We start from the raw sequence: 22,999 nt of genomic DNA on the forward strand, positions 1-22,999 counted from the left end.
GCCTCGGCCCCGCCCGCCTCACCTGCGGCAGGTGCGCGGCTCGGCAGGGCCGCCCCGGCGCGGCCCAGTGTGGCAGTGGCGGCGGTGGTGAGGAGAAGCGAGGCGAGGCGGGGGTATCCGGGTCCGGGGCAGGAGTGAGTATCCCCGCGGGGGGCAGGAGCGCTCCTCAGCGGGGGAACCTCGGCGGGCAGCTCCCGTGCCCGGCCGCCGCCGGGGCTTCCCCCGCTGAGGCGGCGGCCCGCTCCGTTCTGCCTTCCTCCTCCTTCTTCTCCTTTCGGGCGGCCGGCCGTCTACCCGGCGCGCCGCTGGGGTGGGCATGGCGGGGGGTGGGGGAAGCCGCCCGCCTCCCCTGTCGCTGCAGAAGCCACGCAGAGGGGCGCGACGAGGCAGGTCAGCCTTTTGTGGCGGGTCTCTGCCGCGCCGAGCCGGTCGGGCTGTCACCGCAGACTGTGCAAACGTGCTTTTACACTGCGAGCACTGCTTAGTTTTTCATTAATTTCCCTTCTCCCCCAACGTTGCGGCATGTGGTGCATCCTCCAAGTAGAAATTTAAGAAGCGTCGAATACAGCATTGGCCGCACCAGGCTGCTGGTCAAGTTGAGCATACACGCTCTTCTTTTTCCAGAAGAGCTTGGGTATTTTTTTTTATTTTTTAATTTTTTTATTTTTTATTTTTTTTTATTTGTATCTGGCTTCATTTGTTGGGCTATCCCGTGTACCTGGCTGGGTTTTGTAACGCTGGCTGCCAGCCCCGCGATGGCAGGGTGCGGCCGGGACTGGATTCCTCTGCTGCTTTTAAGACTTGTTTGCCTTGTTTCTCAGTCAAAATGCAGCACTTTGATGGTTAAATAAAAATGCCAGATTCTAAATTTTGTGCCAAATCTATGACTTTCAAATTAAAGTGATGACTAATTAACTGTTATAACCTGAAAAGCTTATATGTAGCGTGTTTTCTGTGGAATGGAACAAATAGCACATTTCCTTTTATGCAACTTCATATGCTGGCCTGCATCCATCACTTTTTTCGTAAACACAGTTGTACAACTGCATTTAAAAATATTTATTTATTTTCCTTTGCAATGGAAATGATTGGTAATCATCCTCTATCCAGCATTCCCCTCCTTACGCAGTGCAGCTCTCTGCTGTCATGCAGGTCTGCTTGCAGGTGTCAGGAGTGCAAGGTGGTGGAGCCAGAAGGGGCCACGGCTCTGCTCAGTTGTCAGATGCGGCCTCGGCGAAGGAAGATGATGTTTAGAAGGGTGAAATGAGTTGGTTGTGTAATTCTCACCTGTAGGTCTGTCATGTTGTATAACCTGAGCAGTGTAGAGTGCCTTTATTCCTGCTTTTATGAAGTGGAGTGCCTTGAGGTGTCGATATAAGAAGTAGATTCCCCACTACCATCTTTTTATGCATTTGTGAGTCAGGGGACAATGAGGCTGTACATAGATGTGAGTGCTTTGAAAGACCATTCTGGAGTTCATATAAAACCCAGTATTTGTGTGTGTGTGTGCGTTACCTGTAGGTACATGCCTAGCTCTAACTTCGAGATGAAGTTTTTCATGTTTCTGTGTCTCGGGGAGAGGAGTAGGGAGGATCATTATCTCAAGCATTGTTCTGCATTCTCAGCCCTCTGTAGTGGAAGAGAGTCACAGTCTGTACCTTCTTCAGTTAATGTCAACTTTGTACCTTTGAAATGAACTGTAACAATTCACTGTTGTTCTTTGTCTTGTATCATTGTTTCTCACCACTAAGAATTACTGTTTCTGATGTGGTAGGCTCTCTATATTGGGGGGTTTTTAAACATCCATTACATTACTGTGAAAGAGCCTGTAATGCAAGGCTGCTATGAAGAATAGGCTGTATGACTTGGTGGGAGAGAAACACTATTGTGAACAAGACAATCTAAGAGCTTAGGCAGGACTCTTCAAACTCTTGATTAATAAATATCAAGCTTTTATACTTCTTGGCATTTTGTTTTAAAATATTCTTTATTCCTTTTAGTTTGAAGAAATGTTTCTTGTGTGATTAATTGTAGAAATTATTCACTGTGGGATTAGTAACTTGGTAGATTTGACTAGTGCACATAGAGAATTGGGATGTGTGTGAAAGGGGGAAATGAGAGAGACAGAATGATAGTGGCAGTTTTACTGATAGCAGTGTGAAGTATTTTCTGCTGGAGTCTGTATTTTGTTAAGGTGCCCACACATTTTTTCATTTAGTTTATTGTTGTGGCATACAGGGCTATTGTGTAGTGCACATTGGGGTTGTAATATGTCACATTTTTTGTTCTCGCTATGCTTCTGTCCCCAGTGAGAAGATAAACAAGATGGTTTTTAGGATTTTGTTCTTAAAAGCACAGCTTTGTTTTAATTAAAGCTTTCTTGTGTAAAGATTAATGTACTTGTTTACCTGCTTGGATTGCCTTGAAGCATATTCTTCGTGATTACAGTTAGCAAGCCAAAGTTGGGATTCCCTTTGGGATTTTCCCCTAACCCCCATGTCTAAATTGCACATATCATACTAACTCTTGTATTAACATGAGGAGAGACAGGCAGAACTGAATTCCTAGCTCTCACTTCTCTTCAGTCATGCTGCTTATCTGGCTTGGTGGGCAGCACCCAACCCCTTTGGTACCAACTGTTTACACATCAAACATATTACAACAAGTGTATATGAAAGACTTGCTAAAAGTGTTTCAGGTAGACAGTTTCCCAGGGCTTGGGTGACAGAGTGGGTAGGTGTGGTGGTGTGTTTTGAGCAAAAGCCTGCAATTCTTGTAGTACAAATTCTTGGAAGAGTTCACTTGTTAAGTCTCAAACAACCCCCAAGGTAACTCTGCCTTTTGTTCCTGTTGTAGAGCGTACCACTGTCTCTATATTCTTGAAAATGCTGTTTTCTGACTGTCTTTGTACAAACTGAGTGATTTCTTCCCCATGCCCCTTGTGTTTATCCTTTCTCCTAGTGCAAAGGCTGCAACTCAGTTGTAGAACTGTGGACTCAGGAGTTTAGCATTCTTGTCATTGCTAAAAGTTACAAGGATTTTCGAAGACCTTTAGCTCAAGGTATTTCACTGCTCTGCCTCCTGTGCAGCTGAACAGATGTCTGATGTGCTTTTGTGGAACAAATCCTCTGATTCAGCTGTGCCTCAGGCAGATAGTGACTGTCTTCACATGCCACAGTTCCTTAGAAATGAGATCTCACCTAGTTGAAACATCTTACATGTACAAAGAGAACACATTTTTCTTTAAAGTGCCTTGTTCAGCTATGTCAGTATCATTTTACCCTCATATATTCCAACTCTCATCAGAAGATTCATCCTTGTAGGGGATGAGAGGAAATTCAGCATGTCTTTTTAAACTTTCTTCCAAGCTCACTTGGAGGTACAAAAAATGCTGGGCACCCAACTCATCAAATGCTTTTGATAATGTGGGTGGCTCTGTGTGTTACAGGTTTTCTCAAATTCCTTGACTTTTCTCAAGGAAATAGTTAATTCAAACTGGGATTGAGGACTGACATCCCATTAAGTTACCAAGTGATGCACTTTGTGTTTGGATTAGTTAAGTCCTTTCCTCTTTTTTGAGAAAAGTAATAAAGAATATGCACACAATGAAACTGCAGGCATGGGGTTTTTTGTGTGTTGTGGGGGGCTTTTACCATTATCAAAACAGATATTCCATATGAAAAATATTGAGGTCCCATGGTCTAGAAGTTCATATGTAATTGGTAGCAAAATCTGAAAAGCCAGTTTGTCAACACTAGCAGTTGACCAATAACCTTGTCAGGTGTCATGTCCAAATGCATACAATATTCACACTGACATAGCTAACAGGCATAAATACTTTTATCACATTTCATACAATTTAATTTATTCAGATAGCCTGTGCAGAGGCTAAGGTTATTTTTGGATGTGTTATTTTATGTAATTACTGCATTTCAAATAAATTTTGCTTTGCTTTCAGAAAGGTCATCAACTAACATCTCAGTTTGTATCTCTGTAAACTTGAGTTTACAAAATCCTCATGCGTAGAGGACAACAGCCTAAAAACTTGCCCAGGAAGGAGTCATTTTCTCCTTTAGGAAAAGTCATAGCAGAAACTCCCGAAGTTAGGTGCTTGTAAAGGCTACGAAGAGCAATTTGCCTTGGAACAGCGACTAATAGTAAAAGTAGTACAAGTGCAGGTTGGGGATGGGGCAGTTTCCCTCTCCAGGTTCAGAGTTACCACAGTTGCATGCTTCCAATAATACTGGCTTCCTTTGAGTTATCTTCAGAGGTATTTTGATTTCCATAACTCACAGTAATATATTTAAAAAAAAAAAAAGCTAAAAAAAACCCCCAACCCCAAAACAAAAACAACAAACCAAAAAACCTCACTGAAAATCACAGGCTTATAGAAATGAGAAACAAGGAAGACATCTGCTATCTCCTTCATTTCTATTAGTGGAAAGGCTTCTGTGTTTGAAATGGTTCTTTTTTGAATGAAGACTTGTCATTCTGTAGGTTTGGGTTCGACTTCATACCGTGTATTTGCATACCAAAATCCAAATGTAGATGACTGGGTTTCTCATCATTGTCTGACTTCTTAGCTGTCTTGGAATAAGCATACAGATGCAATGCAAGATTCCATACAGGTTTTCAGGAGTACTCATCTTTAAAATGGCATTTGTCATTTTTTCCACCTCAAATTAGTGTGATTTGAATATATAAATATATATGTAATTTTGGAAACGTAAGCTTCATAAATTCAAGAATGAGTTCTTATTATGGCCCTCTCACCAACTGAATAAAAAAGTCTTCAAAATACTGTAAATAGCATTATGTAGTGATAGAAATGTCTGCAAGATTCTCTTCTTTGAGAAATACAATTGTTGGGCTATTTTCCTTTCAGAGAAGATGCTGTTGTCTGTTATGTGACATTCCTTTTTCATATTTGAGTACTTAAAGGCTGAATTTACTTTAACTTAGTATGCTCATGAGGTTTTTCCTGTGCACAGGCTGTTGTCAATGTCTAACTTTAGCAGGTTATTGCAGGTGAAACAAGGAAAAACTGATTGTTTTTAACACGGGTAAGAGTGGTGGTTTTTAATTTTCGGCTTTATTTTTAAGCACCATTTCACTTCCAATGCAGCATTTGAGAAGAAAAATCTGATTGTTCTTATATTTCCATCTGTCTTAGGTAAACCTTAAAATACATCCAACTCCTTGTTTTCTGTATGCTGAGGGCAGCAGGTTCTGCTCTCTTCTCCCTTCCCCTCCGCTGCCAGCACCAGCTTCTTAATGCGATACCATCCAGTAAGCCTCTTGTTAGCCAGGGTGGGGAAGGAGGAAAGAGTAGTTACGTTAATTCATGGTACAAAAACCTTTAGGGTTGTGAAGGCACGCGTTACAGTCTTCCGGTCTTAGTGCAGCTCAGCTGCAACTTTGTGAGGCCTTGTGGCTCCTACTGAAGTACTTGTACCCTGCCACAACTCTTACTACCACTGACAGAGCACTAAGTACTCACGCTAAGCTTGTTGAGGAACAGTACTGTGTGAAAGTTGATAAAATTTCAGGAATCCAAGTAATGAGGAGCGTGGTAGAAATGCATGAGATTAGTGTAAGGCTTCACTGTACAGAGAAACTCTGTTTTCTCCTTTTCAGCTTTGCTTTCATTGCCGTACACTGATGTATTTTTTGTTGTCTTCTGTCTCCCTTGCTGTTCTCCAGCTGCCTGTGGCAGAGTTGTACAACATACATAACTGGCATGAACCTCTCAATCAATAATTGCTACTTTCTCATTCTCTGCTACTGCTTTCCTAGACTGCTTTCCGCCATACCATTAGTGCTTTCCAGCAGGATGACCACAGTGCACCGTTCTGAAGCTTTCCTCCTCCTTGGAGTCCCAAGGGAACAGTATCTGCTTGTTGGTGTTGGCTCCAAAACCAGGAGTGCGGAGCTCAGGCTCTGACAGTAGGAGTCTGCTGGGTCTCAACTACAGGGGGTGGTTATTACTGTTATTTTATTGCATCCTTTTCAACTTCTACCACTATTACCTTGGACTCCGCAGATCTTTCCTTGACTTTTTGTTGACCTGGACCTTTGGCTTCAAGTGTTGAAAGTAGCAAATGGAGGGAGACTGATGGAAACATGTTTAATGTAGTCTGCTGCTTATCATCCACTGTTTTAAATGACCTCACTTTTTCTTGGGCTAGGTAAAATGCTTACAGTGCACGTCTTGCATGCTGTGCAAGGAATTCCAGGTACCAGATGAATCCCAGGACTGGAGCTGGCTACCACAGTACCACGATGTTACATGTTTGTGAAACCAAAATTACATTCATCTCTTTAATTGTAATGCTGAATTGAAATCTCTTGTTTAGGCTCCTCTCCAACGCTGCACTGTCTTGCTTTTCAGGTTTCTGTTTCCCATTAGATGTTCTTTCACCTTTCTTGACTATGCTAGTTCTCATGTTTATGAATGTTCTTAATTTATAATTTTGAATGTTCTGTGTTCACACTAGCTTTTTAGCGTTGATGCTGCTGCTATAACCATGGGTATTTGCAAATCAGCTATGTTTTAATGTATTCTTGTGGTGTTTGTGAACTTAGTGAAGTGAAAGTGAAGACTGAATTACTCTCTGAGGTTCGTAGAAGGTATTTGCCATTGTTTGTTCTTCTTTTTATAACCAAAAAAACCCCTTCCACGAAAATACTTCAACGCTCATACATACACAGCCAACATATGTATGAAATCTGCATGTGAGGCTTTGTCTCCACTTTATCGTTGATCTTATTTGAAATTGTACTTTTGATGCTCAGCTTCTCATAATGCCACCACGCTTTTTCATCTGTTCATATTCAGCAGAATTTGTATTATATCAGAATTAGTTATAGCTTTTAAGTAAAAGGCTGTATTTATTCTTTATTACACCTTGCTCAGATAATTTCACCAAATGTTCAGCCAACACATTATTACTGTTAGTCAGAATGTAAATTAGAGGCTGACGCACTTGCCTCATCAGCTTACAAATTAAGCAGTTAATCAATTTTGGTGTGATATTCCCCCATGGGGTTTGTGTTGCTGACTCATATATGCTCAATATCTTCTCCTTTCAACAACAAGCAGCAGTGCAAATGAAGCTTGCTCCCAGCTGAGCATTCACTGGTCACTGCATTCCAAATCCATCAGTCAGTATATCCTCCTGATAGATATTATTGTCTTATTGCTCCTGGTTACCTCTTTCCTGAGCATTAGTTGAATACAAAACAGACAATTATATATGCATACTTAAAAGCTAATAGTGAAGACAGTGCTACAGGATTATTCCTTATGTTACTGAAGGGCTAAACTGAATGTGGAAATTCTGCTTGTTTCTAAATATTTAGTACAATATTTTGATTAAAGAGCAGATATTTCTTTCATGCCTGTTCAGTGAAGTCTCAATATTAAGTCAGGTTGTAAGAAAAAAATTTTACAGTTCAAATCCTAAGGTAAGGTTGAGGGGAAAGAGGACAATTTGGTAGGTGAACAGAAGTTTAAACCATTTTCGATGTCACAGAAATCCAACTTATGGTTTTATCTGTTTATACAGTGATTAAAATAAGTAGAAACAAGATTTTGTCCCTAACCTTCACTGTAATCTTTAGTAATTTTATTTCTATTGTATTTTGAGGCACACACCACAATTTTATAGTGCAAACTTCCATGTACTTCTTTTAAAAAAAAGAAAAGTTTTGAATTGTCTTTGACATATTTGTGCAATTTTCTACTTATCTGGGGTTTTTTTAAATGAAAAATGCATAATGTCCTTTACCTTTGGACAAAGTTTCATGAAACCAATTGATCCAAAATTTGATAGTAAGAGTGAGGCCTCACCCACGCTGTGTAGCTAACCATTAAACTTTACCTTTTTAATGTTGATTGTTGTCTGTGTCCTTATTTAATCTTGAATTCTGTCAATGAAATCTTGAGTGTGGCATAGCCTAAGAGGGAGAGCCAAACCTCTCTCTTTCCTCAGTGATAAAAATACTAGATTTCTTTTGCTGTGGCTTTAGCAATCTTAGCAAAATGGGAGTCCAGCCAGGCTTTATAAAGCATCATATTAGCTGTAATTAAGGTCAGGGTGTAGGCTTGCTGTTTGGGGGGTTTTGTTGGTTGTTTCAAAATTTTAATTTTTATTTTTTTAAACATATCATCATTTCCTCAAGACCCTTGTAGGCATCCTGCTAGTTCCCTAGTGCTACGTAACATTATGGAAGTAAATAAAGGAACTCACAATGAGCCACTATAGAAAGAATCATGGTAACCGTTTTGAGTAAATGTGTTGGTTTTCAGCAATGAAAGTGTTCAAACAATTGCCTTGTTGATCCTGTCCATTGTTGTTAAAACCTTTCTGTGCTATGCTTGCTAGCCAATTAAAGTCACTTTAATTTTTATACCTGCTGCTGTCTAAATTAAAATCTGGATGTAAGTCATCGTACTTTCAACTTACCTGCAACCCTATGAGGTGTAGCTTTGAGGTCTTCAGTTGACAGTGTGTTCAATCTCTTCCTTTCTTCCTTCCCTCCCTGCCTCCCTCCCCCACCCTGTATTGTTGCTGTGCTTTAGAAATATCATCCATTTCTTAGCCTGCTTCTGAAAACACACAAGTCTGGCTCCATGCAAAGTAACTGGCAGCATGTTGTCAAATCCTCCTGCTGTTTCTTCACAAAAATAATCCTGCATTGCATCAGTCTGTGGCAGGAAGGGAAGAAGCAAGGGACAATGGTAGTGTGAATTCCTGTAGATATCCAGGGCTTGCAGAAGCAATACTGATGTAGGCAACAAATAATATAGGGAGAAAGTGAAGTTTCTGCTGTTACTTTGAGGGTCGGAAGTTAAGTTATTCTCGTGCTTACTGTTGCTGTATACAGCTAGATGAGGAATCTCTCTCTGTCTCCCCTGTTCCCTGGTAGTAAAGGAACCCTACAACATGTGGCACAAAGAATGCCCTTTTAGAGGGATTGGAATGAAAATACATAATTTTCAGTTTGCTCAAGCAATGCTATTTTTCTGTGCAAAGTTTGCATTTGAGAATATACTGTTTAGAATCATAGTGCAGATAAATAGCTACACCAGGATAAAAATAAACCAGGTAGGAAAATCATGAAGTCAGCCTAGGTATCTCGTGACACTTTCAAAGTTAAGACTGAAAAGGGTTACTTTGACATCCTCCCTCTGCCCCGAGGTGTGACCAAAACCTGATTTTGAAACCAATTATGTATTGAGAGTTGACAGTGAGGCAGTAACAGCGTTACTTTTGCTGGCTCATGAAGTTCAGCTTTGAATTGTTTTCAATTAAATAGTAACTCCTGCGTGCACATAAACATGCACACACTGTTTTCTGGTAACCATAAAATCTTTCTGAAGCAATTCTGAATCTGAAAATGCGTATGAAAACTGTAAATTGATATTTTATTTTTTTTTAAACTCATCTCTTCTTGTTTACAGACTTTTAGATCTCAAAACATCTCATGTTTTCTCAGTGGACTTAGCTGAGGGATTTCTCTCCTAATCTGTTTGAAATAAGAGCCTTTTCCCCCCTCCCTTCCCTTTTTTAGTAATCAGAAGAAATGAATTGGAGATGTTCCTCAAAATTTTGAGGTTGGCCAAAGAGAAGCAAAAGGGTGGACAGAAGGCATGCAAAGATAAGGAAGAGAACAGCGAGAGGAGCATAGAAATGTATTTTATTTCTCTGTAATCTAGAAGCTGGATAATGCTTATTTTTGCTCCTTAATGTTTTTTATCTCTGTAATGTTTTTTTTATCTCCAGTGTGCATACATCTTATTTTCATTGTCTTGATCATTTTGCTAGTAGTCCTGCATGGTCAGGTATGTAACTGTCTGTTTTACCACAGTTAAAATGAAGCATATCTTCCACTTTAATCTTACTGAAGAGTAAGAAGAGTTAAGTACCATGAAATGTGTATCTGGAGAAGACTGTAGGTTACCCTCCCCAAAACTGAGACCTCTAGACTTACAAAATACGTTAAGTGAAAACCTACATATAGAAGTGTTCACCTGATTATGCAAACGGACACGTACTGTGTGTTACAATATTAATTGTGAATTACAAGTTATAATATGCTAGAAGTGTATTATTCATGCCTCCTTGAGAAGAATGGTGTTGCAATATGCTTTTTGTGACTGCCTCAGTGTGTCTCCATAGAAAAGCAAAAATCTTCCTATTTTTCTCTTACAACGTGCTGGTAGTGTTTCCTCTCTGACCTTGAGAATGCAATGTCAAGTACAAACAACAGAAGTAATGGAGACATTTGCTCCAGCCCAGTTTGTTAATCTGCCAAAAGCAAATTGTTCGTTCATGTTTTGTTTGGGCTACACTGGCCTCTCTTCTTCCTGTGTCCATGTAGCCAAGCCTGGTGAACCAAGGAAGAAATGCATGTTCAAAACTCCTGCAAGCTAGCTTACAATTTTAGTGCCATAAAAGTTAGAGAAAATCGCACATGCCGATAGCTTTTTCTGAAATTTCTGAGCTCTTAGAGTTTAGACCTTCACCTTCCCTGGTCCCTTCACACATGAGTAATTGGCCATCATCTTAACTTTCTGAAAACAGAAGGGATGATTAGGAGACAGAATTAGAATGTCTTCTCCCTGTTACCACAACACAGTTTAGTCTGCTGTATTCTATGCATCTATTTCCTTCTATTCCCAGAGAGGCTGATATTTCTGTACAACCTTGTAATGGCTGCTGTCACTTCAAACTCTCCAATGTTATACGTGCTGCACTTTCACTAAAGCCAAGTGTTGCTACAAGATTTCACAGGGGAAGCTAGTTCAAAATTTCAGCTGTCAACATCTCTCTTGTTCTGGGAGTCATCCTTCTTGCCTGGAGAACATTCTAGAGAAATATAGCTCACTTTGAAAAGTAGAGGTGTAATTCCTATTCTCGTCAATGGAGCCTGGACAGAAACTTGGCTGATTTGCTGCTAGGTGTTTCACTAAGTCTGGACTGAATTGCTCTCCAAGTTTTATTGACTTAATCTCAAAATGTGTTTAGTCCTCACCTTCACGGCTTTGGGTGGGAATGCTGCCCAGAATGAAGAGGTGGATGAATGTTCAGAGAACACCAGTTAAAAATCTAGGCCACTTTTGACTGAAAGTTTTTTCTCTATGCAGTCTTTTCTATGCTGTTGTGAATTTAAGAACAGTGGAATTTTATGGAAATACTGTTGCTAGTTCTTTTCAGAGACAAGACGTGAGGCTAGATATATTTTTTTATCTGCCCTAAGGCCTCTTTTTGCAAATCTACAGGTGAAACAATACTATTCATATATAAAATTGTATTTATACTGTTGTAGAATATTAATATTTTATAATACTTGATTCTGTTCAGTAATTGATTAATGACAGTAGATCTGGTAGATCTAAATGGAATCAACACTCTTCTGCAGAATTTATGATCTCATGGATTTGAGGGGTAAATTTCAAGATTTTTTGTGTTTGTGACTGTGGTCTATGGCTTTATAAAGCAAACATAATCTATCCCTAATCCCTACTTTTTCCACAGTTGAAATCTACGGAGAGTGCTTATGTTGGGTCACATTGGAGATAAAATATTGATAAGCACTTCAAGAGGAAACAGGTTCCTAAAAGAAATTTCTTGGTCTCAGATAGACTTTTGTTCCCTTCTAGAACATGCTGCAAGTTCAGTTCTGTAAGAGAAGTCATTATTGTATAGAGAAAGTAGAGATGTCAGCCTTTTAGTGCTTTATGTTCATTGGTCAACAGTTGCAGGTTTGAAGAACAGCAGAGTTGATGGTGGTACAGAAAAGAGCAATTGGAGTGATCAGAGTTGATGGAGCAGTTATCTTGAGGAGAGACTAAGAAGGCTGGGACTCCTGAAGAAGCAGAGAAGGCTGGGGGGCTGTGGCTATTTATAAAAGCATAAAGGTAGTGGATAAGTTGGATGCAGTAGTTCACCAGAATTCATGAGACTTGAACTAGCAGGCAATCACTGTAACTAGTAGGTTAATTTAAAATAGATCAAGTATTTCTTTAAGTAGCAGGTAGTGAACTGCTGCTGCAGAGTATATCAACAGGTTTGAAAAGGTATTGGACAAATTCATATGCAACAAGCTCATATATAAATAGTGACAGGAACAACTGAGGATGTATCTCCAACATCCTTGCTCTTATCAGTATGGATTGTGAGGAATTACAAGGGGACCAGATTGCAGAAAAGGACTGGGCTTGTTTGCTCTTCCTAAGTGGTGTCTTCTGTTACTACCATCAGAGACAAAATGTGGGTCTGATGCAGAAGATCATTTCTGTTTCCTGGTTTGTTTGGTTTACTCTTCATTTGTAAAGAGTCACTTTTCCCATACAAATTGAACTGATTTATTTTTATTTGAGCTATCCTGAACTGAACATAGAAATAATTTCTTATTTCTTTCATGTTTTACAGTGAATAACCCTATACCTTCCAACTTGAAGTCAGAAGCTAAGAAGGCAGCAAAAATATTACGAGAATTCACAGAAATAACTTCCAGAAATGGACCTGATAAAATCATACCTCGTGAGCAAAGAAAATATTTTGATTCAGCTAAAACCTCCAGTGCTTCCCTAGTTTGAAGTCCTGCTCTCTTTTTCAATTCCCTTTGTTTTCACTGACCATAACGTAGGGAGGAATGAAGATCTAGGGTGCCATAACTTTTGTGAAAATATTTTGGAAGTACAGGGGTTCAGTTTGCTGTATTCTAGGCAGCCATTACTTACTGGGAGAGATTTTTTGCATGTTTACAACCACAGGGTATCTGCACAGGAAGGCTTCTCTCTGGGGTGGATGGAGCGTCTCATGCTCACCCTGTGAATACCTGTACTTAAGGGAGAACCTGCAATAGTAGCTGTAGTTCTTGAATATCTGTGTTTATCAGAATTAGCTAGGTGAAAATAAGTTGAAGGAAAGAGATCAGGGTACATTTATCCTTTGATACTGATAAAGCATTCTTTGCTGCTGTCCTCTTTATTTTTGCAGTTGTTACTCTGTGTTTCTCCTTGTGTCTTCCTTCATCTGGTGTTGCTGATTGTGGCTTTGAATTTATAACTACTTTGTTCCAGAAGGCCTGTAATAAGACTTTCAGGATGATGACACTTTATTTGCCACAAACACTGTGTAATGATATAAGCTGATTATGCTGCTGTGTGTCGCTGTGATTTAAATTCAGACTCCTCTCCTCCAAAAACCTGTAAAGACATGGATGACAACTATTTACTGCCTCTGTGTCTTCCTAAGGGTATTCACACACAACGTTCATGGCAATAAGTAAACTAATTCTTTATGAGCTAAAGGGGATAGATGAAGCAGTTGTGCCAGTGTAGAGATCAGCGCAGGTTAGTGTAGCCTGTGACTGGCTTTGTGATTGACTATGGAGTGGAGGAGTCATTATCAGTTCAGCTTTATTGCAGTTTTCTTTAAGCTTTTGCTTCGATTGTTTGACTCTTATGTGTTCAAAATTGTTAAATGTAGAGTTTTATTTTTCCTTTATCTTTAAACTACTCTTAAAAGACCTTGAATAAATGATTTTGCTGTTTCAGCCCATGTAATAGCTAAAGCCAAAGGCCTTGCAGTTTTGTCTGTTATCAAAGCTGGATTTTTGGTGACTGCTCGAGGTGGAAGTGGAATTGTATTAGCTCGTCTTCCTAATGGAAGTAAGTGGATATTTTCCTTTTTTTTTTACTTAATGGGGGAATTAAAAGGAAAAAAACATATTTTTTTCTTCATTATTTCTTTTCATCACATAGAACACAAGATGTGTGAGGATTCAAGCCAGCAGGTAACAATGTTTGGTTTGAAAGCTGTCTCCAAAATTTTGTGCCTACATTGGACCAGATTTAAATAATGCTTTCATTATCTTTGTAGAAAAGTCTGAAATATAAAAGCCTATAGTTTATTATTCATTAGAATAATTAATTATGTCTAGTCATGGACAACTGTGTGATAAATAATTTGTAACAAAGATTTGTTTAAATGAGGGTTTGTATTTCTTACATTCCTACCAGTGGGATAAACCAGTATAGTTATGTGATTGCATTAATGGTGGTTGTGAGCATAGTTTTAAATAGAGAACTTGTTAGCATTTTTTAACTCTTAACAATAAAATTAGTATGTCTTGTAACATGTTAAAACTTCTGTAAATTTGTCTTGTTTTGCATGACAGCCTGGTCTGCTCCTTCCGCAATAGGAATTGCTGGCCTTGGTGGTGGATTTGAAATTGGAATTGAGGTATAATTTTGCATTTGAAATAATTTGTTGGTAACTTTTTTTGCAAGAAATTAAAATGCATTGACAAAGATCTAAACGTTGGTGAGATAGTAGGATCTATTTTTCTGTGTAAAAAAAAACTGTTGTAAATTCATTTATACAAGACAAACAAAATATGGGAATTTGATCAGTCTAATTGCTTGGACAGATTTAAAGGAAAAGAAGTGGCATAACGGCTAGTTCCTCGATTTCTCACTTCTAGCAGACTGAATTGTTCCCTTATGGAAAACTTCCAGTCAGTGTTCACATATAAGCCAACTGGAATTAATTAAAAGTGTCCTATACTTAATACTGTATCAATGCTTTGTAAAAGAGGACAGGGAATCTCATCTGGCAAGAAGCAATGAAAGGAATTGAAGATGGAGTAGAATGGAGCCTAGCTAATGCTATTGTACTTCGCGCATTTCCCGCTTAAATTTGTGATTACTGACTTCACCCTTCAGTTTGGGAGCACCAAAAGTGATGGTGCCCCCTCTGAAGGAATGCAACAAAAAATGAGCCACTTCCAGCCAACAGAAACAGTTGAGTAAGGGACTGTCAACATGTTCAGAAAAATCCTGTTGATCTGAGCCCTGACAGCTCTGTGCCTCTGCTTCCCATCTGTTGTTCTTCACAGCTCCTTCACCCTTGTTTGTTTCCATCTTCCCTCCTCTTTCCCACCCTAGCCTTCGGTCTTGTTTTGCTCTTTTCTTTCTGTTTAGTTTCTGTTCTGCTGATTCCCAAAGAAAATCAGAGTAACAGTATGCCGCCAACAAGATCTCTTGCTATGGACATTCTGCTCTTCAGAAGAATCATGGAATCATAGAATGGTTTGAGTTGGAAGACACTGTAAAGATCATCTAGTTCCAACTCCCTGCCATCGGCAGGGACACCCTTCACTAGACCAGGTTGCTCAAAGCCCCATCCAACCCGGCCTTCCATGTATAGCTGATCTGGGTGGCCCACACCACCCTCAGTGTGTCTCCTACGACTAACCAGCTACCCCTGTCCTGACAGCCAGTCAGCCAGCACTCACGTAATGGGCAACAGATCAGTATTTTATTATATCCTCATTGTTCACTGTGTGATCTCAGGCATTATTGCTGTGCACTTTTTAAAGGATGCTGTGAATGCAAAGTTATTAAGTTTTGTAAGGGTTTTTCTTTGGTTTTCATGACTACAGGATCTGAATGCATTATAAATCATTGAGTTTCAGCCCCATGGTTTGAGTTTGGGGGCTTTTTTTTTTGCTTTTATGACAATTAAACAGACTCTTCAGATGCTTTGATTAAGCTATGAAACTTTTCCTTTAATCATCTCCATCTGATATTTTAGATAACCATTTACTGTTGATACTTAAATAATTTCCATACAGAAGCAATTTCTGAGATGGTGTTTTTTCTGAGCAATATTGTGCAATATTCATTTGAAATATTAGTCAGCTTACAAAATACTGTTCCTTACTGGCATTATTATAACATAATCTTATTTACTTCTTCTAGAGAAGAGATGCTATTCAGAAATACTTAAGTGGCTTAGGAGCCCAGAGTCCAATTTCAACATTCTTTTAATCATATATAAACTTAAACCTTGTAGAAATTGGTTGAATTTTATTCCTGTAGGAGAGATTATAGTTGACATAGTTGTAGTGGTACTTACGGGTGGTTTTAAACAATGAGAAGGAATTCGCAGACTTCAGAAGTGATGGTATTTGCATGTTTTTCCAAGAGAAACAATGTGGTACCTCAAATTAAAGACCAATTTTAAAATTCATCTAAATGCTTTCCTTGAAGGTTTTCTCACCGTGGATTCATTTAGCTTTAGCTGTGGATTCATCCTCTTAGTGGGTAAGAGGAAGTAGCAGCGTCCTGAATGACATTCTCTCTCTCCATCCCTGGATGATTCAGAAACTGCTCGTGTCAGCCATCTTTTGTTTGGGATGGGGTGGAGGTTACTGGGGGGGCTTATAACAAAGACCTCTCTTAAGCTGTGTGTAATACTTCTGGGCCAGCCTTGTTTTGCAAATAATCTGGTATTTCCTTTTGTATTCCCTGCTGTCACTGTTTGGAATTTGGGGTAAGTTGAAAGTTTTTTCTGAACCTGGCTTTCAGTCAAGTCCATCAGATGAAAGATCAGGCACAGTAGTTCTTGGGCACATCTGTTTAAAAAAAAATCCATCACAGTAAGCTACAAAAGTGTAATCTACTCTGTTGAACAGGCTGGTACTGCTGCAGTGTATTTTTTTTTTAATACATGTAGTGTGCTTACTGAGCTTTCAGGTAAGATAGAGTGATCTTTATAGGATCATGCTTGTATTTAAAAGACTTTTTCCATCTTTAAAATGCTTCATAGTTTGGGAAAAGAGTTGTAGGAGACTTATATTGAAATTTGTTAAATTGAAGAGAGTTAAAGTTTTACAGTACTGATGGTAATAGGCATCAACTTAAATAGTAGTAGTAGTTCTTTGATATGTGCGGTTTGTTTCACTATCGAGGCAAATAAAGTTCTTTAAAAATAACCGGATTTTTTCATTTTGCATTTGAACCTTTCAAAAATACTTTGTTAGCTCTCCAGTTATTTGGTTTAATAGTTTCTTGAAGAAATTGCTACATCTCATATATTTAAGTCCTTAAAAAATAAATATTAATTCATATATATATACACACACACACTTAGATATATATTAAACCCCTAATTTTTGATCAAGAAAATAAAATTTTGTCAATAATGGGAAAACAGGTACTCTTTTTCTTGTTTATTCTTTGCACAGACAAGTAATTTCTGTTTACTAAGTTCCGCTGTTATTAACTGCTGTTATTAATTCAATTATAGAAAGATCAAAATTATTTTCTTAATCTGATCTCTTCACATCTGAAAATGCCTTCGTAATTGTTTGCAAAAGCCATAGAAAATAAAAATTTCTTAATTGGGAAATTTTGAATTAAAATAGCATTTGTTACAGCTGTTGTCTATCACATACTGATTGTATTACACTAACAAAAAAATCAGTCAAATTTGCTTAAAAATGTAAGTGAAAGGACTTTTAGTTTCTAAATGTCTTGCAGAAAAAGTATCAACTTTGTTATGAAAACTGTTTCAAAAGAATCCTTTGCAAGAAAGGAAGTAATTCTCTGAGAGAACAAGAGATTCTCGCTTGCATTAAAACATTGATAAATCTGGAGCTGTTTTTCATTTGGGGAAGGGAATATCTTCAATGCTCCTATTTGTTTTCCTACAAAACATAAGATTCATCTCCCATGCCGTTCTAACCTTCTTAAAAAGTATAGTACTTTTATTTGATGTTTTGTAGGTTTCAGACTTAGTGATAATATTGAATCATGAAAGAGCAGTAGAAGCTTTTGCCAAAGGAGGGAATCTTACACTTGGAGGAAATCTTACTGTGGCAATTGGACCTCTGGGGAGGTGAGTAAAATACTGTCCTAGATTTAAATATGGGGTAGAATTAAATACGGAAGATAACTTCTAAAGCTATATATAAATATTCACATGACTTTTGATATATTACAAAACAACCTGTGCAACCTATGTGTTGACTAGACCATATTGTTCTTGTAGTGTTATACCTTTTCATAATCATGGAATGATTTAATTTGGTAGGGACCTTAGAAGATCTCTAGTCCAATCTCCTGCTCAAAGCAATGTCTGTTATGACTTCAGATCAGGTTGTTCAGGCCTTTATTCCAGCTGGGTCTTGAAAATCTCCAAAGATGGAGACAGCTCAGGCTCTCAGAGCAATCTGCTCTACTGCTCAGCTGTCCTCATTGTGAAAAGTTTTGTCTTACATCCGATCAAAGCGTTTCTTGTTTCAATTTATATCCATAGCTTCTTGTCCTTCCACAATGCATTGCTATACAGAGCCTGGCTTCATAGTCTTGATTGCCTCTTCATAGATACTTGAAGGCTGCTGTTAGGTCCCCTCCAAGTTGTCTTTTCTGCAGGCTAACCAAGCCCAATTGCATCAGACTCTTCTCATGGGACATACGCCTCCTTAATGCCTTTGTTTTTATGATGTTTTTACTGACGCCTTCTGAAAAAATAAAAGGATAAGATGATACCTGTTCCACAGGTGAGATAGATCTGTGGATCAGGGGAGGGCAATGTATGTTATTTGCCTTGCAAGGCATTCAGCATGCTGTCCTGCAACATCCATGTCCAAGCTGGGACACTGTGGCCTAGGTGTCAGGGTGGGGCAGACTGGTACACAGGTGAAAAACCAGATCATCAGGCTTGAAGAAGTGGTAAATGATTCATGTTGTACTCTGAAAGAAGAACTGAAAATGGATTTCAAGTCTGACCAGCTGAATATTCAATAGAGTTTGTAAGAACAGAGAGAAGTGAAACTCTTGCAGGCTTTTGGCAGGATAAAAATAAAAAGACAATTGCTGTTCACATTGCAAAACCACATTGAAGAACATCAACCAAAACCTTTTTCCTTCTAGAAACTTAGAAGGGGATGTTGCCCTGAGAAGCTCTGCTGCTGTCTATACGTACTGCAAATCTCGTGGACTGTTTGCAGGTGTCTCTCTGGAAGGAACCTGTTTAATTGAAAGGAAAGAAACAAATCGCAAGTAAGTTCTCTTCAAATCAAGATGATTCAGTGAATGCATAGTGACAAAATTAACTAGGACACATTTAATTTGGAAAAAATGTTTTGAGAACATACTGTGCTGAGTTTAGAATTTCTTGAGGGGCAAGGATGTCTTCAATTTAGACATCATGCCATGGGTATTGAGAAGATTCTGAATGTTTAGAGATTATATATCTGTGGTGGGTTCACCTTGGCTAGCCACCACATGCCCACCAAGCCACTCTCTCACTCTCCTCCTCAACAGGATGAGGGAAGAAAAAAAATGATAAAAAGCTCGTGAGTCGCGATAAGGACAGGGAGATCGCTTGCCAGTTACTGTCAGGGACAAAACAGACTCATCTCAGCAAAATTAATTTAATTTATTGCCAGTTAATAACAGAGTAGGATAATGAGAAATAAGAACAAATCTAAAAAATACCTTTCCCCCACCCCTCCCGTCTTTGCGCACTCAACTTCATTCCCAACTTCTCTACCTCCTCCACTAGAGTAACACAGAGGGATGGGGATGGGGATTGTGATCACTTCATAAAGATATTTACCTCTGCCACTCCTCCCTCCTCACGCTGTTTCCCTGCTCCAGCGTGGGTCCCTTCCATGGGGTGCAGTCCTTTGAGACCAGACTGCTCCAGTGTGGGTCGCCCATGGGGTCACAGGTCCTGCCAGCAAACCTGCTCTGACATGGGCTTCTCTCTCCATGGGGCCACAGGTCCTGCCAGGAGCCTGCTGCAGCGTGGGCTTCCCACAGGGTCACAGCTTCCTTCACGTGCCTCCACCTGCTCTGGCGTGGGGTCCTCCATGGGCTGCAGGTGGATCTCTGCTCCACCGTGGACCTCCATGGGCTGCAGGGGGACAGCCTGCCTCACCATGGTCTTCTCCAAGGGCTGCAGGGTAATCTCTGCTCTGGCACCTGGACCACGTCCTCCCCCTTCTTCTTCACTGACCTTGGTGTCTGCAAAGTTCTCACTCAAATATTCTCACTCCTCTTTCCCAGTTGCTATTGTGCAACTTCTTTTACCCTTTCTTAAATATGGGCTCAGCTTTGGCCAGCAGCGGATCCATCTTGGAGCCGACTGAAACTGACTTTGTCCAACATGGGGCAGCTTCTGGCATCTTCTCACAGAAGCCATCCCTGCAGCATCACCCCCTACCAAAAGCTTGCCATGGAAACCCAGTACAATATTGTAGAAGATAGGTATTGAGGTTTTTACTACTATTTGCATAATGAGAAATATTCTTTTAGGCCACTTCAGACAAAAAAAAATCTTGTTTAGAGCATCACTGAATTTGAGAAAATACCCAGCTTACAAAATGCTGCCTCCTTTGTGTAGCCTATTAAGCTTAAAATCCAAGGAACCTCTGAGCATCTTGCACTTGTATGTTCTGTGTTTATGAAAACTTTGATTCTGCTAACATCAGCAAAGACTAATACTGATTTTAATGACAGTACATCAGTAACTTTCAGCTATCTCCATTTATAAAATTGACGTTCCAGTGCTTCCCTTAAAGAATTTTACTATGTCATTAAGGAATCTATTACAATGTTTTGCAAATGTGGGGTGTGATCAGTTTGCTGTGTGATTGGCTTTCAAATGGTCTAGCTGATGCATACTGCATGACTAGGAACAAAATATTACTGGTGAAGAACATTTTGAAATAAGGTGGTAAGTAGGCATTCAAGTTTGCTGCAATTACTTATAATTCAAAATTTACAGTATTGAACTAGTTCTGTCATTTCTCAATAGATGATCAGTAGGAGAAATGCGGGAGCGGGGAGGAACATTTGAACAAGATGGCTTAATCTAGACATTAAAATATAATGGTGATCAAATACCTGGCATCTTTTCTTTTGTATCAGGTTTTATGGGCAGGATATTCGGGCTAGTGCCATCTTACTTGGTGATGTGCCTTTTCCTGCTCAAGCAGAAGATCTTTATGAAACTCTAGCATCCTTCACTGAAGTATATGAAAATGAAGAGCAAAAAAATAATCCAGGAAGAGCTGTAAGGGAACAAAGAAGGGTTTGTGCACACCTCTCTCACATAGGCTTTTTCTGTTCCTGAACTGTTTCTAGTCAGTGATGATGTTGATGTGGCATTCTTAAGTTCTCTGTTGGATGCTTAAAGACATGACGCATTACAGGTACTGCATGTGAGTGACACATTCTTTCAGGTATCACCCTGGTAGGCTCTTCTGAACAAGAATGTTGCTAGTTTTGCTTTATGTCCTTCAGAATAACTAAATATATCCTTGTTCTTATAATAGTGCGTAATCAAATCTGAGGTGATATTAGAAAAGTTTGTTCAACTATTCCTAATCAAGTTAATCTGTAAATAATGAACATACCAGGTTTGATGTGGATAGTCTTCATTTTTCTACTTTTTCTGTCTTCCATTCAAACAATCACATTTACAATACAATACTGAGAACTGTAGAAGATATTTTCTTGTAGATGTTGATGTTACTGATAGACAATCATTTACTTTCATCTTTGTTAAATCCATGTTGAATTACTTTACAGTCATCTGTATGTCACTAGTTCTTTAGTGTGCTTCTTGAGTTCATACAGTTTCAGTGGAGAAAGAGTGATATTTTTTTCAGTGTAACTTGACATCCCTCTAGGCTCTGAAGTTAGAATCCATTTCCAGGTGTGATGCATTTTTTTAAAAATTTTTTTTGCATTTTAGGTAAATGACCCACCTGCTAGACCATCAAGACCAGAGCCACCTAAACCCACTGTTAGGCCAACACCACCAGGTTAGAAAACATTTTCGTAATAATTTATTCTCTCTATAAAATTAAACCATTAAAGCTAATGAATGTTATGCAATTATTATACTAGTAGCTGTCTCTATGAAAATAGTTCGTTAATAGTCTTCCTTGGGCAAACACTGAAAGCGTGTTGGGATAGTGCCATGAGTGATAAAGGGTAAAGGGTTTGTTTGTTTTATATTAACAAACCTTTTCTCTCTGTCAGATTTGCTATAGAAGTAGTGTTTGTATAGTTACAGAAGCATGTAATAGTTCAAAGGAAGCATTTATGTTTATTGGATACGTAGTAGCCCCATGGTGCAATGAAACTTCTTCGTAAAAAGAACAGTCCTACTAGAAACTGCTAGTCCTACTTCTAGAAACTTCTGGTTTCTAGAAAACTAAAATTTCTATTTTAGGTTGTCATTATCTTTTAATAGGTAGAGGTCTCACAGTAGAGCAGAGGAGGCAGAGTTTTGGCTCCGTAACAGTTTGTCTACCAAAGTGCTCTCATTGAAAGTGAGGCTTTACTGTGTGGCTCCTGTTGTTAACTTGCTTGCTTTCTCTGGAGAAGGATATAAGGCAAAGTCCTTATTTCTTTCTTCTGTAGTGCTCCTCAGATAACTGCAATAATTGCATAACTATTGAACATGTATTAGAAAAGTAGTATATGAAATATAACAATATATGTTAGTATATCGTATAACTTGCTACTTAATCTTCTCTTTCAGCTAAAAAGAATACAAACAAACTTTATCCTGAACTTCCAACTGATTATGCCTCTGTGGGTAAGTACTAAGCTTACACATATTTTACTAATGCAGTGTGGAATCTGAGAAGTCCTAAAAGTACTTTGGAAGACATCTAACAATATCTGGTCATATGTATTTTTCTTCATTGTCCATGTGTTAAAATGAGATTCAGGTCTTGTATGGTCTCCTGAAAATATTTCATAAATGTGAATTTTGTTCCCAGGCTTTACATTCCAACAATGATGTTCTTTTTCTGAACAGCGAAAGTTCTTTTCCTTTATTCAGTGAGCTTGAAAAATGCACTGAAATTAGTAAAACTGTTTTACATTACCACCTAATTGAAGTGAAGAAGAAAGCTGATATAACAAGCTTGTGTCCAAGTCCTTATGCAAGGTACTATAATTCCTGTTTTAATTAAAAAGTGCTTCCACAGGTCATATCTGATTATGCTGGCATAAACAGATTTCCATTGCAGTTATATTCCTTGAGGTTTTTGTATTGACTTGAGATAACTCTACATTATGCTAAAAAGGTACTACTTGTTTGTTGTTCTATTCTGATTCTCTTAAACCTAAAGTAGTTTCAGCTCTAACAGGAGAATCTTACTCTGTAGT

The 22,999-nt window shown here is 38.9% G+C and overlaps 1 protein-coding gene across 3 annotated transcripts in view; it reads left to right on the forward strand.

Moving 5' to 3' along the window:
* The first annotated feature begins 9 nt into the window (after positions 1-9).
* The window catches only part of SH3YL1 (SH3 and SYLF domain containing 1), a 52,113-nt gene continuing 29,123 nt past the window's right edge, over positions 10-22,999 (forward strand). For 2 of the 3 annotated variants that reach the window (XM_054818881.1, XM_054818883.1), the window contains exons 1-9: positions 10-134; positions 12,441-12,551; positions 13,571-13,684; positions 14,194-14,258; positions 17,587-17,699; positions 18,737-18,865; positions 20,741-20,903; positions 21,570-21,639; positions 22,365-22,421. In XM_054818881.1, the coding sequence (XP_054674856.1) occupies position 134; positions 12,441-12,551; positions 13,571-13,684; positions 14,194-14,258; positions 17,587-17,699; positions 18,737-18,865; positions 20,741-20,903; positions 21,570-21,639; positions 22,365-22,421 (823 nt within the window). In that variant the 5' untranslated portion in view covers positions 10-133. The remainder of the gene's footprint in view (positions 135-12,440; positions 12,552-13,570; positions 13,685-14,193; positions 14,259-17,586; positions 17,700-18,736; positions 18,866-20,740; positions 20,904-21,569; positions 21,640-22,364; positions 22,422-22,999) is intronic. The other variant, XM_054818882.1, reaches the window with a different exon arrangement.

Source organism: Grus americana, chromosome 3, assembly GCF_028858705.1.
Source record: "Grus americana isolate bGruAme1 chromosome 3, bGruAme1.mat, whole genome shotgun sequence".
NCBI classification, from domain to species: domain Eukaryota; kingdom Metazoa; phylum Chordata; class Aves; order Gruiformes; family Gruidae; genus Grus; species Grus americana.